This window comes from Pseudonaja textilis, chromosome 2, assembly GCF_049901715.1.
Source record: "Pseudonaja textilis isolate UNSWEBS1 chromosome 2, rPseTex1.2, whole genome shotgun sequence".
In the NCBI taxonomy this organism is placed as follows: Eukaryota; Metazoa; Chordata; class Lepidosauria; order Squamata; family Elapidae; genus Pseudonaja; species Pseudonaja textilis.
The window spans coordinates 233,234,223-233,250,396 of NC_141991.1; the positions used below are offsets into that span (position 1 = coordinate 233,234,223).

The 16,174-nt window shown below is 43.0% G+C and overlaps 1 protein-coding gene across 1 annotated transcript in view; it reads right to left on the reverse strand.

The window, feature by feature from the left end:
• Positions 1 to 16,174, reverse strand: part of ITGA1 (integrin subunit alpha 1) — an 80,704-nt gene that overhangs the window by 19,900 nt on the left and 44,630 nt on the right. The window contains exons 16-21 of the mRNA XM_087927310.1: positions 15,466 to 15,629; positions 13,480 to 13,616; positions 11,335 to 11,445; positions 10,420 to 10,505; positions 1,540 to 1,675; positions 45 to 125 (exon numbers count right to left, since the gene is read on the reverse strand). Coding sequence (XP_087783436.1) covers positions 45 to 125; positions 1,540 to 1,675; positions 10,420 to 10,505; positions 11,335 to 11,445; positions 13,480 to 13,616; positions 15,466 to 15,629 — 715 coding nt within the window. The remainder of the gene's footprint in view (positions 1 to 44; positions 126 to 1,539; positions 1,676 to 10,419; positions 10,506 to 11,334; positions 11,446 to 13,479; positions 13,617 to 15,465; positions 15,630 to 16,174) is intronic.

The window sequence follows — 16,174 nt, forward strand, 5'->3', positions numbered from 1 at the left end:
AATATGTTATACACGTCACCCAACTGTTTTGCACATTGTCTTACCTCCTCCTTGGGAGACAGGAAGGGATAGCCTACTTTACAAGTGATGTTCTGCCCAGTATCACAGCTATCTTTTGGTATTCTCTGTATATAAAATGATAAGAAATCAATTATTTAAAAATAGTAATAATAGAAAAAAAATCAATATCCCAAAACATATTTGCGACAAACAGCTGCGGTTTTGCAATGATTAAAATGCAGTACTGCAGGCTACTTCTACTGACTGTCGGATGCCTGCAATTTGGCAAATTGAATCTCACCAGGCTCAAGGTTGACTCAACCTTCCATACATTCTGAGAAAAATGAGGACCCAGATTGTTGGTGGCAATAGGCTGACTCTGTAAACTGCTTAGAGGGGGCGTAGAAAGCACTGTGAAGCAGTATAAAAGTCTAAGTGCTATTGCTATTGCTATGTAGTCCCAAACTTTGTGAACCAGAATTAGTGAAGAATAATTGATCTCCCTGTGCAGCTTCATGACTGAGTAAGAACTGAATTTCCTTTAGGGTCTAGTCAAACCCCATCTACTAACCTACCTTCCACCATACCCCTTGCTCTGCCTTCCTCAAAACTCACAATTTCTAAAACTGCTGTTTATTCTGGAAACTTTCCTCAAGATTAAGGAGAGCTTCCTTATTGGAAGAGTAACAGCTGCGGATGATTTTAATTAGGACTCAAGAGTTCAGGAAAAGTTTGAAGCTCTCTCTCCATCTGCCATGGCCCTGATATGGATTTAATCTGCTTGTTCCTTATTCTTAAATAGAAATACAAACATTCACACATTTAACATGCAGGACTTGATTAACTCTTAATCATTATAAGGCATTTGACACAATTGTAAAGGAAATAAAATCATCCACAAGTTTCAGTGCAGTCATATACACCAGAGAGGCACATTTTCCTCTGAAAAATGTGCAGAAAGTGACAAAAAAGTGGGAGAGAAAACTAAGTTGTATTATTTAAATACATCTAACAGGATAGCTCTCTATGTACCACATTCTATAATTTCCCTCTTTGTAAAATTAAACTATGAAAAGCAACATGGATTCAAATCCAAGGCTTTCTGACTACAAGTTGTAAAACTACTTCATATACCTTCTCAAAACTAGATGTCATTGGATTAGGGTCTGCTAGCATGCCTAGGACTCTGGCTTCAATCAATTATTATTTTTTAATCAACATTTTCCTCTCATGGTAATGGTTACCCATCTTTGAAATTTCCACAGGATTGTTTGCAAAGGAACCACATATAGTCATATTATGTATGTACAGTATTATAATAAATATTCCTCATTGAATGATCATTTTGTGGAAAAAATAAGAGAATGTCCTTCATTTGCCTCCTGGGAGTTCCCAAGAAAATATGTGGCATAAATCTATAATAAATAAACATGTAAACCTGGAATGTAGAAAAATCAATAATGGACATCCTAATTTCTCTAAACGAGTTTGCATTACCTTTTTCCTCTCCCAACAAGATGATAATTTAAAAATATCTACCTCAATTCCAGAAAAAATAATATTTGGAGAATGTTGCACATAGACTCTTGTATTGTATGCACTGTCTTTTTTATTTCTGACCAACATTTGGACCCAGAACTTCAAATTATTCAATCTGATGATGAATGGAGATAAACTGAAAAATGTAAAAAAGATAAAGAACACAGATCATAAACAAGTGTAAAACAGCTCTGGCTTTGTAGATCTTAAACTATATCTTTTATTAAGTCAGCAGCATATAATAAAGTGGGGGGAGGAAACAGAAAATTAGGTGGACATTTTTTTGACAGTTGTAGAGTCATATAATTGGAGCATCAAAATGGATTGGTATAAGATCTATTTACTGTTAGAAATGGGATACATTTTACTACTTCGTCATTCTAGAGTTAAAAAAAGAAAAAGGGTAAGCCTGACATTACTGCTGCTGTTATAATATGAAGGAAGAATCCAGTATTAACACAGATTTGGACTATTGCTAAAAACAACAGCCTAATATTTGAACTTTCTCCCAAGTAATGTTTAGTTTTGCAAAATAACTGTGATGTGACATCACACACTATGTGTTATGTCCTGAGGACTCTAGGAGTTCTCACTCAGGTCCACTCACTTTACGTGGGCGTTATTCCCCCCATTCCCATTGGTTGGCTCTCCCCAGCAGCCAGCTATAAAAGCAGGCTGCGGGGTCCAACCGGGGGCTGATTGCTGCGAGCCAGTTCCAGGCTTGGCAAGCACGGTCAGCCCTTTATTGTAAAATAAAGTATTGTTGCACTCATGCTCTGGTTCAGCCTCTCATTGCTCAAACAAAACACTGGCGACGAGGATGGGATGGCTACCAGAAGCACCTTGCAACCGCTGAGTCACTAGCCACCGATCTACAGCCCAGAGAGAGCGATCGGCTGGCGACGCTGATCCGCAGCCAGAGAGAGCGGTCAGCTAACGAAACGAGCGATCAAAAAGAGCAAACGCAGATCCGCAGCCAGAGAAAGCGGTCTGAGTCAAATAGTTAGAAGCGTCTGTAGCCGCTTGTTAGCCCCGCTTCACGGGAAAGTGAAGCGCTGCGAGCCGCAGCCGCTCTGCATTTGGCGCGAAATTCAAACGGGTGTCATTTGAATTTCGAGCCAGTAGGAATCACAGCACAGCGCTGTAGAGAGTCACTAATGCCCACTTTTTTGGCGCGAATCAAGACACCTCCAACGGCTAGCAGCCAACGTGGTAACCAGAGAGAGAAAGAGAGGGTAGCAAAAAACCTCTCCAGAGCTGATATCACTAGTAACTCACGAGCGCCGTAGTCCCAGAGAGATTTTTTCCGCAGGTAGCCCAGCCGTTCCAGCACCATGAGTTCCAACCCAGTATTCCCAGCGTTTAAACCAGACGAAGAGAAGTGGGAATCGATAAGAACCGTTTCAATCATTACATCGATGAGGTCGGCCTGGCGGATGCGGGAGAGCACCGGAAAAATCCTATTTCCTAATCTACTGCGGAGCCACCGTTTACGATACCGCCGCAGCACTCGTAGCGCCGAGAGAATTGAAAACGCCCGTGGTCCGAGTTGCTTGAGATCCTCACTAACCACTACGCTCCCAGGCCTTCACAAATCGCCAGGAGGTTCACGTTCCGTATGAGGAAGCAATCAAGTAAGGAGACCATCAATCAATATATGGCCGCCCTCAGAACAGCAGCCCTGCACTGCGGGTTTGGAACATACCTGGAGGACATGCTCCTCGATCAATTAGTTTGTGGGGTCAAGGATCTCAACCTACAGAGGCGACTGCTAGCTAAAAAGACCTCAACCTCGCGCAAGCGGTAGAGGAGGCCCTAGCAGCCGAGCTAGCAACGAACTCAGCCACCGAAATTCAGGGCCCAAGTGCCAAGCTAGCATCGCTCCCAGTCCATTCCGAAGAGGTGGAAGCGGAGGAAGCCCACAACGATGAGAACGATGTCCATCGCCTCACCAATGACAGACGGTCGCAGGTAGGGGCCAAACAAGAATACACCGGTCCACCAAGCACATCACACTGTGCCTAGCCTGTGGGGGATCACATCAAAGGGCCACCTGCAAGTTTAAAGGAGCTGTTTGCAACAACTGCCATAAGAGGGGCACATTGCGAGAGTCTGCCAAGCCCCCAAAGCGCTGCACACAGACCTCCGTCCTCGCACTCGGGACCACAGAGGCAAGTATTAAACTGTCGCACGCACCACCTTGCCAGGCGTAATTGCCACACTGTTAGTAAAATTTCTCTCTCCGTTTCCCTAGAAGTTAAACCGTGCCACATGGAGGTTGACACAGGGTCAGCGCTCTCAATAATCTCGTGGAACACCCTCAAGAGACTCCACCCCAGCCTATCTACTACCCGGCTTCAGAGATGCCAGTTCGGTCTGAAGGACTACCAGGGGAAGGCCATTCCCGTGATCGGCAGAGGCAAGTTCTTTGTCAGTTTTAGAGCTTTTAAAGGCCACCTACCTCTAGTGGTAGTTAACGGCAATCTACCCACCTTATTGGGGCTCGATTGGTTTCCCCACCTCGGCCTAGGGTTAACAGGAGTCCATGCTGTCTCAACCTCAGACACTGACTCCTTATTCGCTGACTACGCAGATGTGTTCAGCGAGGAGCTCAGGTGTTATAATGGAACCCCATCTCGTTCACCGTTGACCCCCAGGCAGTCCCAATCAGATTAAAACCACGTAGAGTTCCATTTGCTATTCGACCAAAACTAGACGCTGAATTGGATAAACTACTAAAACAAGGGGTCATTGAGCCAACAGATTTGCCAAGTGGGAGACGCCCATTGTCACACCCTCAAAAAAGATGGTAGCCTGAGAATTTGCTCGGACTACAAGACAACAATCAATAAATATTTACAAGTTAGCGCCTACCCTGTGCCCGTCATTCAGCACTTATTGCACACATTTGAACCGGGCAGTATTTTTGCTAAATTGGACATGTCTCAAGCATATCAACAGTTCCCTGTTGATAACCAAACAGCGGAACTTCAGACCATCGTCACTCACAGGGGTGCCTTCCGATGCAAGCGTCTCCAATTTGGCGTAGCGTTGCCCCGGTATTTTTCAGTCCCTCATGGAGCGGATTTTACAGGGCCTCCTGGTGTAGTACCCTACTGACGACATCTTGGTCTCGGCCAGGGACAGACCCCAACTCTTCCAGAGAGTGCGAGCAGTGTTAGAGAGGTTCAGACAGCATGGCCTCAGGTTAAAAAAAAAAAATGTGCCATTGCCACTAGACAGGTGGACTTTCTGGGTTATAAAATTGACGCCTCTGGCATTCACCCCTGGAGTCCAAGGTTAGGGGCGATCCACGAAGCTCCCACACCGACCTCCAAACGGAGCTACAAGCTTTCTTGGGGCTCCTAAACTTTATGCATCCTTCTTGCCCCATAAAGCCTCAGTAGCCGAACCCCTACACAGATTACTAGACAAAAAGTCACCGTGGCACTGGGGGCACAAAGAAGACCAGGCGTTTAACACCGTCAAATCACTACTTACGTCAGAGGCAGTGCTCATCCAATTCGACCCCAACCTTCCTTTAGTACTGGCAGCAGACGCATCCCTTTTGGAATTGGGGCGGTCCTTAGTCACAGACTCCCCAATGGCGCCGAGGCCCCCATCGCTTTTTCTCCAGGACGCTCTCGGCCACGGAGCGAAATTACAGCCAAATAGACAAGGAAGCCCTAGCAGCTGTTGCAGCCGTGAAAAAGTTTCACGAATTCCTTTTTGGCCATTTCTTGAACTGGTCACCGACCATAAGCCCCTCCTGGGCCTACTGGCCGGCGACAAACAGACACCTCAAGTCCTTTCCCTAGAATGACAAGGTGGACACTTTTCCCAGCGGCCTATTCATACCAAACATATTCACCACCCGGGCAAAACTCTATCCCACGCCGACGCTCTCAGTCGCTGCCCTTACCCACTCCGGCTGAAGACCCAGCTCCTGTCAACGCCATTTTTGAAATCACCCAGTTGGACCTGCCCATCACCGCCTTGACATCGCCGCTAAAACCAAGGCAGACCAAACGCTCGCCCAGGTGCTCGACTGGGTGAGGAGGGGTGGCCGGGAGGCAATGTCGATAACAAATTCGCACCCTTTAAGACTCGCATGCAGGAGCTGTCCAGTTTGCAGGGTTGTCTACTGTGGGGCACTCGAGTGGTCATTCCGACCTCGCCAGCACCCGAGTCCTGGAGGCGTTTACGAGGGACACCCGGCATCGTGAGAATGAAGGCATTAGCACGCAGCTACGTGTGGTGGCCGGGTCTAGACGAAGACATTGTCAATTGGGTAAGTTCCTGCAGCATTTGCCAGGAATCCCGTCCTGCTCCCCATCGCCACCCCTACCAGATGGGAGAGCGCCAACGCCCCTGGTCTAGAATCCATATCGATCTGGCAGGCCCGTGCATGGAAAGATGTTCCTAGTGGTCGTGGACGCTTATTCCAAATGGATAGGCGTGGCGCAGCTATCCACGACCACCACACTAGCAATCACCAACGTGTTAACGCGCCTGTTCGTTACACATGGACTACCCGACTCCATTGTCTCCGATAATGGCCCACAGTTCGCATCAGTAGAATTCAGCCGTTTTGCTGCCAACCTGGGCATTCGCCACATTTTCACAGCCCCATTTCACCCTGCCAGTAATGGGTTGGCTGAAAGGGCCGTCAGGACCACCAAAGAGGCCCTCGCTAGGTTTGGCAGGGATGACTGGCACCACAAACTCGCACGGTTCCTGATGAGCCAACACTCAACCCCTGTGCAGTCACCAATAAGTCCCCAGCGGAACTTCTGATGGGCCGGCGCCTGAGGACTGTATTGGACAGATTGCACCCCAATACTCCTGACTCTCCCTCGCTTCTACGTCGGGGTTAGACATTTTTGTTACAGGAACCGATATTCGCAAGGAATTTCGCCGGGACCCACTTTGGATTCCAGGCGAGGTCATCGCCATCACCGGGCCGAGATCGTATAGAGTCAGGCTGGAGGATGGTCGCGTCTGGAGGAGACATATAGACCAGCTTAGAAGGCGCCTCAGCACCCTTGCCAACAAGAGTCCAGAGTCTCCAGTCGAAGGGGAACCGCCTCATCCGCCCGCCCAGCCACATCGTGCCCAGCGACCAGTCTGCACCAGCGGTCGCTCCGGTCAGCCCAAACTCGGACAACAGCGCCCAGAGAGTTGACCAGCCTGGTCCAACCCATGAGAGCTCGACCCCAGCAACCAACCCGGTGTTGCCCGAGGATGCCCAGTCCAGAGAGAGTGTTGGCGACACCATGCCGGCTCGACCATCACAGACTGGTACCGAACAGACAGACAATGTTCCCGAAGTTGCGCCGCTCCGGCGCCAACACAAACCCCCGTCTACCTCAAGGACTATGCATGTTCACATCTGGGGGAAGGGGTGTTATGTCCTGAGGACTCTAGGAGTTCTCACTCAGGTCCACTCACTTTACGTGGGCGTTATTCCCCCCATTCCCATTGGTTGGCTCTCCCCAGCAGCCAGCTATAAAAGCAGGCTGCGGGGTCCAACCGGGGGCTGATTGCTGCGAGCCAGTTCCAGGCTTGGCAAGCACGGTCAGCCCTTTATTGTAAAATAAAGTATTGTTGCACTCATGCTCTGGTTCAGCCTCTCATTGCTCAAACAAAACACTATGATTTTCCTTTTTTCTACAAACACTCAACTGTAAATGGAGCAGTGGTGGGATTCAAATATGTTTACCACCGGTTCGGTGGGCGTGGCTTGGTGGGTACGCTTTGTCTGTGTGTGCACATTTTGCATGCACGTGTGCGCCAAATGCGCACTTTGTGCAGGCACAGAGGTGTTTACACATGTGCAGAAGCATTCTAACTTGCCTCCTGCAAGCCTGCACAATCCCGGTTGCTTCAGCAGCTGTCACACAGCACTCTTCTGTGCCGCACAAAGCAGCTGCGCTTCAAATTCAGAGGTTAAAGGTGAGTATGGGAGCCCAGGTGGGCAGGTGGGCAGGTGGGCCCAACAGAAGAGCGACAGAGAGAACCAGTTCGGTCTCTGCTGCCTATCGCTGCTACTGGCTCAGCAAAACTAGGCCGAACTGGTAGACTACCACCACTGAAATGGAGTAGGGCAGAGGTGGTATTCAGCAGGTTCTGACCAGTTCTGGAGAACCTGTAACAGAATATTGAGTAGTTTGGAGAACCGGCAAATACCACCTCTGACTAGCCCTGCCCCCATCTATTCTCTGCCTTCTGCATCCCAGCTGATTGGCTGGGTCTTCTTTTGTTGCCCTGCACAAGAGAATGGAGCTGAAAAGCAGGTTAGTGGGATGGGGAGGGAATGGGATTTTACAGTATCCTTCCCCTGCCATGCCCATCAAGCCACTCCCACAGAACTGGTAGCAAAAAATTTTGAACCCCCCACTGGAGTAGGGAAATTTGCAGTGCAATGATTGGCTCCCATCCCCCACCATCAGAACACATGAAGCTTCTTGGATGAGAAGCAAAACGTTTTCTTCTTCTTCATCCAGGAAAAAACCCAGTCCAGTTGCCTTTTGAAGAAAAAAGCACCTTTGAGATAATTATGACCTGGATGACTGAGAATCTCCACAGACAGTTGGCTCCCATGTAACTTCTCAAGATTATGGGTAGTTAACTCATATCTTGCAGATCACATGTGTAGCTCTCAGCTGTTCTTTGTGATTATACAGTACTTAGGGCTACTGCTGCACAAACCTTGTCACAACCCAGATGATTAATGAGCACCTAAGTATAAACACTCCTATGCTATTCAGTTTGGCTGAATTTATCTTTTTCCAAACATAATCAATGTTTATTTATATAATCACATTAAACGCTGCCCATCTCGGTGATTATGGATGGCATACATAGTAATAGAATAGAATAGAATAGAATAGAATAGAATAGAATTCTTTATTGGCCAAGTGTGGTTGGACACACACGGAATTTGTCTTGGTGCAAATACTCTCAGTAAAAAAACTATTAAAAACAATATAAATATATTCATTTATCAGAAAAAGTTGTCATAAACATTGGTTTCTGTTCACTTTATGCAGTTTTATTATGTGAACACTGATTGCAAGTAACAGGGAAATTCTGTTTCAAAAAATTCTATATTTTGTATATATTTCTGATATGTACATTTTCAAGCAATTATTTTAAATGTCTTGCTTTGACACATTGTGAGAGACACAGATTTCGGCAGGCATCTGCAATCCATTAGTGGCCCAAATATGAAAATTATGAATGGAATGATGGGATGGGAGGAAACATAACCTCCCTAAGGTCACAAAATTCCTAATTATATCCACAGAAGTACTGTTGGAGAGAAGAGAATTTTTATGTTTTCCCAAGACAGCCTAATGTAACTGAGATAACTAGAAGGAATTCTTTAATATTGCCCCACCAATGACCCCATGTTTAGATCCATGAAATTATGCTTATTATCTAAAGCAATTCCATATTTTGAAAAATGTGGCATTCCTGCTACAACAACCTGCCTTTCTCAATGATAGTGCCAGCGTTCCAGCAAACCTCCATTCTAATCAGTAACACCGAGACACCCATATCTCAAAAGTACCTTTATTAGAATAGCAACTGGCACATCTGTAGAATCCCGAACCTGAAAATTTTTGGGCTTCCCACAATTTCCCAAACTACAAATCCATCCCCCTCCTTGGCCATTATCACATCACATGGCCCAATCACGATCCTTTCAAAAGTAATATTCTTATTTCCTCCTACGCCAAACTCAATGACCTTGAACTAGCAAAAGAATTTTATCTTGTCTACTTAGAGCTTTTCAACTGAATCCACCCTCCTCCCACTTTCTCAAGCTTGTGGCAGCGTGGATAGCAAGCTGACAGATAGCAAGGAGAACTCTTAATTTTGCATGCGTGCTGATGAACATATGGAGATCTTTAGATACAGTTACGTTTATGTTTAGTTTTTGCTCTTCCTTCTGACTGAAAATGTGCAATCCTCTTCTAAAATAGGAATATGGTCCCCTTCAGCCACCAGTAAATAATTCTTGACAATTTAGGAGCTGCAGATAACGGTAAGGAAGACGAAGTGACAGAATAACAGAATTGGAAGGGACCTTAGAGGTTTTCAAGTCCAACCTCCCGCTCAAGCAAGAAACCCTATACCATTTCAGACAAATGGTTGTCCAATCTCTGCTTTAAAATTTCCAGTATTGGATCATCCATAACTTCTGAAGGCAAGTCATTCCTCTAGCTAATTTTTCTAACAATCAGGAAATTTCTCTTAGTTCTAGGCTTCTTGATTAGTTTCCATCCATTGCTTCTTGTCCTGCTTTCATGTGCTTTAGAGAATAGGTTGATTCCTTCTTCTCTGGAAGCCCCTGAGATATTGGATACTGCTATCATGTCACTCATATTCCTTCTTTTCATTAAACTAGACATGTCCAATTCCTGCAACCATTCTTTATATGTTTTAGTCTCCAGTCCCCTAATGAATGACCTTGCAAGAGTATATAGCCTGCATGGCCTCTGTCATCCCTCTCTATCTCTCCATGAAACTCTCCATTTCCCTCTCTATCTCTTCCCCTCTCCCCCCCACACCCCTCATTTCTTTTTGAGGCTCAGAGTGCTGATGTGACTTATCAGCCCAGTGATACAAGGGGAAAAATAAGAAGCTGTTATTTTGGGCAGCCATTAAGCATTTTCCATAATGTCTATTTTAGTCTACTTTAGAGCTTCAATAATTTTTATGCATTGATCAGGATAATGATCTACCACTGTTTTTATTTCTACTTTGGTTATATTTATCTCTTTAAATCATATTTTAAACAGAACATTCCATTAAAAAAATAGAGAGAAGCAGAATGACAGAGAGATAGAATTTGTGTTTCATTTGACTTACCTGTTTCCCCCTATGGTTGCGTTAGCAGTCAGCTGTAGATCAGTGATACATTTGTTCTTGTTTCCACAATCTTTCGTGAAATGGATCTACAAGGAATTATTGATTAGCAATGAAAAGACTACACATTATTTAACCCCTGCTAATTTCTTTCCCTTTCTGGAATTCTGGAACGTCCTGCCTAGTTTTTAATAGTGTCATCAAATTCCTAATATGGATTTGCAAAAGAGTTGTGCTCCATGATTTCCATTAAGTATCTGATAGCAAGTCCAAGTTATGTAGACATGCATACATAACTATAACCCCATCAACAATGTGCTGAGGAAGAACGTGGCTGAAATATCTTCTCCTACCACAGAAAGGCTCTGGTTGTGTTAAAGAATGGAGAAAGCAAATATAAATTTATTATAGAATAAGCAGATGGCCATGTTCAGTCATGCATGTCTTATTTTACCAAGAGAGGACCCAACATGACAGTACCATTTATTTGTTTATTTTGGGAAAAATTACGTGAGCTCTCTAGTCCCGTGGTGAATCTATGGCATGTGTACCAGAAGTGGCACGCAGAGCCCTCTCTCTGGGCACACAAGAGCTCAGCTCTGCCACACATCTGCCTGCGCACCCCCTGCCAGCCAGCTGGTCTTCAGGTCTCTGCCATGCATGCATGGGGGCGTGGGGCATGTAGGTGGCATGCACACATTGCATTTTGAGAATGCATGCACGTGCGTGCACTTTGGACACTTGGTGCCGAAAAGGTTAATTCTCATCTTTGGAACAAGTTTGTTTGAAGAGAGGACTGAAATGATTGGGGGTAGATGGAGTGAGTTAACTCACACGCAGAGGATCAAATGTCATTCTTAATACGTAACTCTATACTGTAACACAAAAGTTAAAATTGTCCACATTGTAGTTACTTACATATTCAGCTACTGAATTGGGCAGCTCACTGTCAAGGATTGGTCCACTCTCGGGGTCAGAAAAATTAAACTCCAGCAAAACCTTTATAGGATCACGAAAGTCAGGCTTGCCCTGGAAAAAATCCAAAGCAAATCAGGCATTGGAATTTGCTCTTTCTTCAAGAACAAGAACATTGTATTAGAAACTGACAATCTGAATCTCTATATTTAATAAGCCTCCATTCTAAGCAAGATTTCTCCTTATTTTTCATATAAATACAGGGTGCTATATGAAGGAAGGGAATCCCCATCTAGTCTATAATTTAAAAATGCATAAATATACAGCTACAAATAGAAAAGAAAGAAAAAGAAATATATATTTACAACAATGAAATCTATCTCATTCTGAAAATTATCTAGCAAGCATGGGATATGTCCCTGACAGTTGTGTTGCTAGGCATTCTTGGTTGTCATATACAATAGACTTTAAAGATCTAATTCCTGAAAATTGGCACGGAACAAAGTTTTCCATTTTGGCCTGAGCCAAGGATGTCTAGAAAGCATAGTGAATGATTGCCTGTGCTAACTCCTCCAAATGTAAAAAATAAAAAAGCTATTGAAAAACTATTGAAAAGTAAAAATTCCATCTAAGGAGCTGCTTCATCATCCTTGGTGGTAGAAGGTCAATTATCAGATTGCTTTGCTGGAGGCACTGGCAAGTCAGAGACATTGAGGGCAAGTGATATGAAAAGCAAAGTGGTCATAGCATGGATTAATGTTGATTTGAATGCAGATTTTGGGCTTCCATAATAGAAGAACCCTCTGAATGGTATGAAATCTACTGTCTGGATGGAAGAAAATAAGCCAACTAGTATAATTTTCCTATTAAGAGGTTATCACCCAGCAAGATTACTTTTTTTCTTGTAAGTTACAAACTAAAAATTAATGCTTTCAAGCTTTATCATTCATGCCCATCATTAGCGAATAAGCATTTAAAAAGAATGATGATAGTGTTGTTGATGATAATATTGATGAAAGTGACAGCTGAAGGAATTGTCTAGATCTTAGTGCTTGATAAAAATTAAGGTATTTCCTCTTCAAGTTTTTATTTGTAACTAATGAGATATTGCTGTGTCTCATAAACAAAATCTTGGTAAGCCTAGAAACCACAAACATTTATGCATACACAAAATCACATGTGTTAATTTTCTGTGTTGGCAATGGCCTTTCATTAAATATAGGTCTATTCAATTATTCTTTAATTGCATCAGTTTCAAGGAGGAAGTTCTTTGCAGAAGGAAATAAGTGAAAAAAACTTTGTGTTGGGCTAAAGATAGATTCCCTTGAATCAAATTCAAACTCTTTGGGATATATATGTTGATTTTGTCGCAGAATATGGAAGTGCTCATGGTCTTTTCCAGGGTTATTGGGAATGCTACCTATTCCCTGGTGATTTTGATGGGGGATGTTGTTGGTTTTTTTTTTGCAAGATTAGCCATGTTTAGTTAAATGCTGCCATCCTTACAGGTATGTAGGTATGTTGGAAGTAAACAATATACAGGGCATGGCCAGACACAAATCATCCATTTGCCAGAAACTTGTCCTTCACCACCCAACCCCTCAATTGACGATCTACCATCTCAACATATGAAATGCTGTATTTCCAAAGTTCTGAGCTTCAGCCATCCACCATATTTAATTTTCTATAAATGCATATAGAAAATGGAAAAATAATGCATATGCAAAATGGAGAAAGTCAGATGGGTAAGAGATTAAGATGATTATATATATTTAAGCTGTATATTTTAAGGGTATTTTCTCCATGCAAATATCAGCATGCCACCAATCATCCTGAACAGTCTGTGATAATTTAAGTACATATACAATAATTTACATGTTGAATTTAAAATAGTGCATTACAGGGCTATTGTCCCCAATGAGATCAATATTAGCTTCGTATAGTAGACCAATACAATAGAAACAGGCTAGGATCCAATCTGGACCAGTCACTGGGACCAAAGGTTTTGGTCTTCTGAGCTTTTGGATTCATGCTGGAGCTCATCTTCACGGAACTTCTGTCTAGCCCTATTTAAAATTGATTAATAATGAGATAAAGGCAATTATAGCAATAAGCAAAGGAGACAACCACTTTATATGATTTACTTGCCAACATGTAGAAGTTGTGCTTAATGCATTCTGAACCTCTAACTGTGATGTTTCTTTGAATCTTCCGTTCATTTGTTTCTGCAAAAAGTGTTCGAGACACCTTTCTTTGTGAATCAAGTGTAAACCAGTACTGTATATCTAGGAACAAAAATAGCAGCAATTAATTCCATGCATAAGATGTTTCTAAAGTAGCTCTCTTTGAAAGCTGCTCATCTGTTTCCTCCATTAGTTCTATCACTTTTAAAGACTATATTAATACAATGCATGGGTATCAAATATAATATGTGTAGCTTAGAGTTCTTATGTTGCATTGTTGGAATTCTGTAAGTTGAGCTTTGGGGTTGAAAACCTTTGCATTAATTGCTGATGTAGCTTTCTTGGTAGCTGCATGGAAACAGCTTCCTAGTGCCTGCTCCAGGATATATTTCAATTCTTTCCATTTAACTTTCTGAAGGTCCTCCATCTAAATCTAACCAGACCTGATACTGCTTAGCTTCCAAATCCATGTACATCAAAGCTGCTATCTGCTGAGGAAGACCAGTTGAGTTAAATTAAAAGCAATGGGTCAAAAGTTTAACAAAGGATATACATTTCCGATCTTACCATTTGTGGAAAAAAAAATTTTTTTGTCCATAGACAGAATGCGTATCTAATTGTGAGACAATAGGAGGTTGCTCACATACACTGAAACAATTATATATTGTCCTCTTGAATAGAGTTTAGTCTTTTTCTTTCTCAGTTCTAGGAGAAACCTCTGGGGGTCATAATTGGGTTTTTTTCTAGCATTCTATATACAACATAATCGTCTGATACAGAGGTTGCCAACCAGTGGGCCGGGGACCACTGGTGGTCCGTGAGAAAATTTTGGTGGTCTGCAGAGAAATGTTACCCACAAAGCAATTAATCCAGGCTGCGCGGAAACACAAGGCTGTGCCACCCACATGGCCCACAGAACACAAGGCTTGTATTGCTTGCATTGCGAACAACACAAGGTAGTGAGGGGAGGGGGGAAAGGGTGGAGGGGGGAACTTGCCCCACTCACCCCAAGTGCCTGGCCTGGCCACTGGGCTGCTTCTTTCCATTTCTTTCTTCTTCTGCACACAAGGAAAACAGCAAAAGTCTTTCTTTCCCTCCCCCAAACTCCACTAGAAATGAGTCTTTGAAAGGCATCCTGCTCCAAGTGGCTGTGCAGGCATGACAAGTCTCACAAAGACTCATTTCTGGCAGAGTTTGGGGGAGAGAAAGAAAGACTTCTGCTGCTGCTGCTGCTGCTGCTTTCCTTGCATGAAGCCAAAAGTCTCTCTCTCTCTCTCTCACTCTCTCTCCCCCTGAGAACAGATCTGGAGATGGTATCCTGCAATCCCAAATAAAGAATGATCGATAGGTAGGCAAACGGCATGGGGAATTTTCCTGCAGACTTTTTTGGGGGATTTTCCCAGGGTCTCTGGTCTATGCGATTTAAAATTATGAGTTTGGTGGTCCCTGAGGTCCAAAAGGTTGGCAACCTCTGGTCTAATAAATAGCTACAGTTATCCTTTGAATCCTGAATGCTGTAGTTAAGGCCCAGGCTTCTGTTTCCCCCTTATTATTAAAGTTCTAAGTAGTGTGATATCTTCCTACTTCAACTTCTAGCTGGCATGAAATACAGTGTTATAAAACCATTTAAAAACATCAGTTCTATTTTATGTTTATGTAACAAAGTTAAGCCCCAAAGTGATGGCCCAGGATTTAAAGAACTGTTCAGAAGTAAGTGTTTTTGATTGCAGCTGTGGTTTGAACAATAAAGACAGGAGCATCCTCAGGAGAGAGGTCAAAACAGTCAAGATAGCAGCTTTTTTTTCTGATGTGTGTTATACGTATGACACACATTTAAAAAAGGCATGAAATGTAGTGGTCACCATCTTGATATTTGACACCTTCTCCTCCCAGCAGACATTCCTGGTAGAAAATATCTATGCAGAGTTCAAAAACCTGGATGTCCACTTACTTGTTTCATTAATTGTGATGTCTTTTGACTTTAATCTGATTTCAAAACAAATTGTGGAGTTAATATACAACTTTTGTTTTTGCATGTCACTGCTTAGTTTTTGAATATCAATTTTGTTGGGCATGAATTTCATGGAAGCATTTACTTGGGCAACATCTCGAGACCTAAAGAAAACAATTAAGGAATATTACAGAATGTTCAGCATGTTGCAATATTTGTAATATTTAGCATGTATGCTTGCTGTGAGCTGATATAAGAATTAGCTGAGTGTATGCTGGGGGCAAATTAAGCTGGAAATTGTGTCAATAACTGTCTAACATTTTTATGAATATAAGAGAGATCCTATGCTTGCATAAAGTACAAAACATTTTAAATAATCATAGACAGTCCTAACGAACTTGATTTCCTCTCTCAACTTAACATTATTTTCCAATGTTTAAAAAAAAGAGTCTATTTTTTTAGCCTACCACCCAGTCATGTTATTTTCCTAGATTCTGTATTCCAGTTTTCAAGGGTTGCTCTTAATTCAGTCACTCAACATTTCATGCAAAACACAATCAGCTGTTTTAGAGTTCTCAATACTTCTGAAAATCATGCCGATTTTGCAACCATGACAGTACTTCCAACCCTTCCTTATGAAATGATATTATTTCCTCAGTTACATTCACATATGACAAAGAAATTGGTTAGGGAGTACAACTGATATACA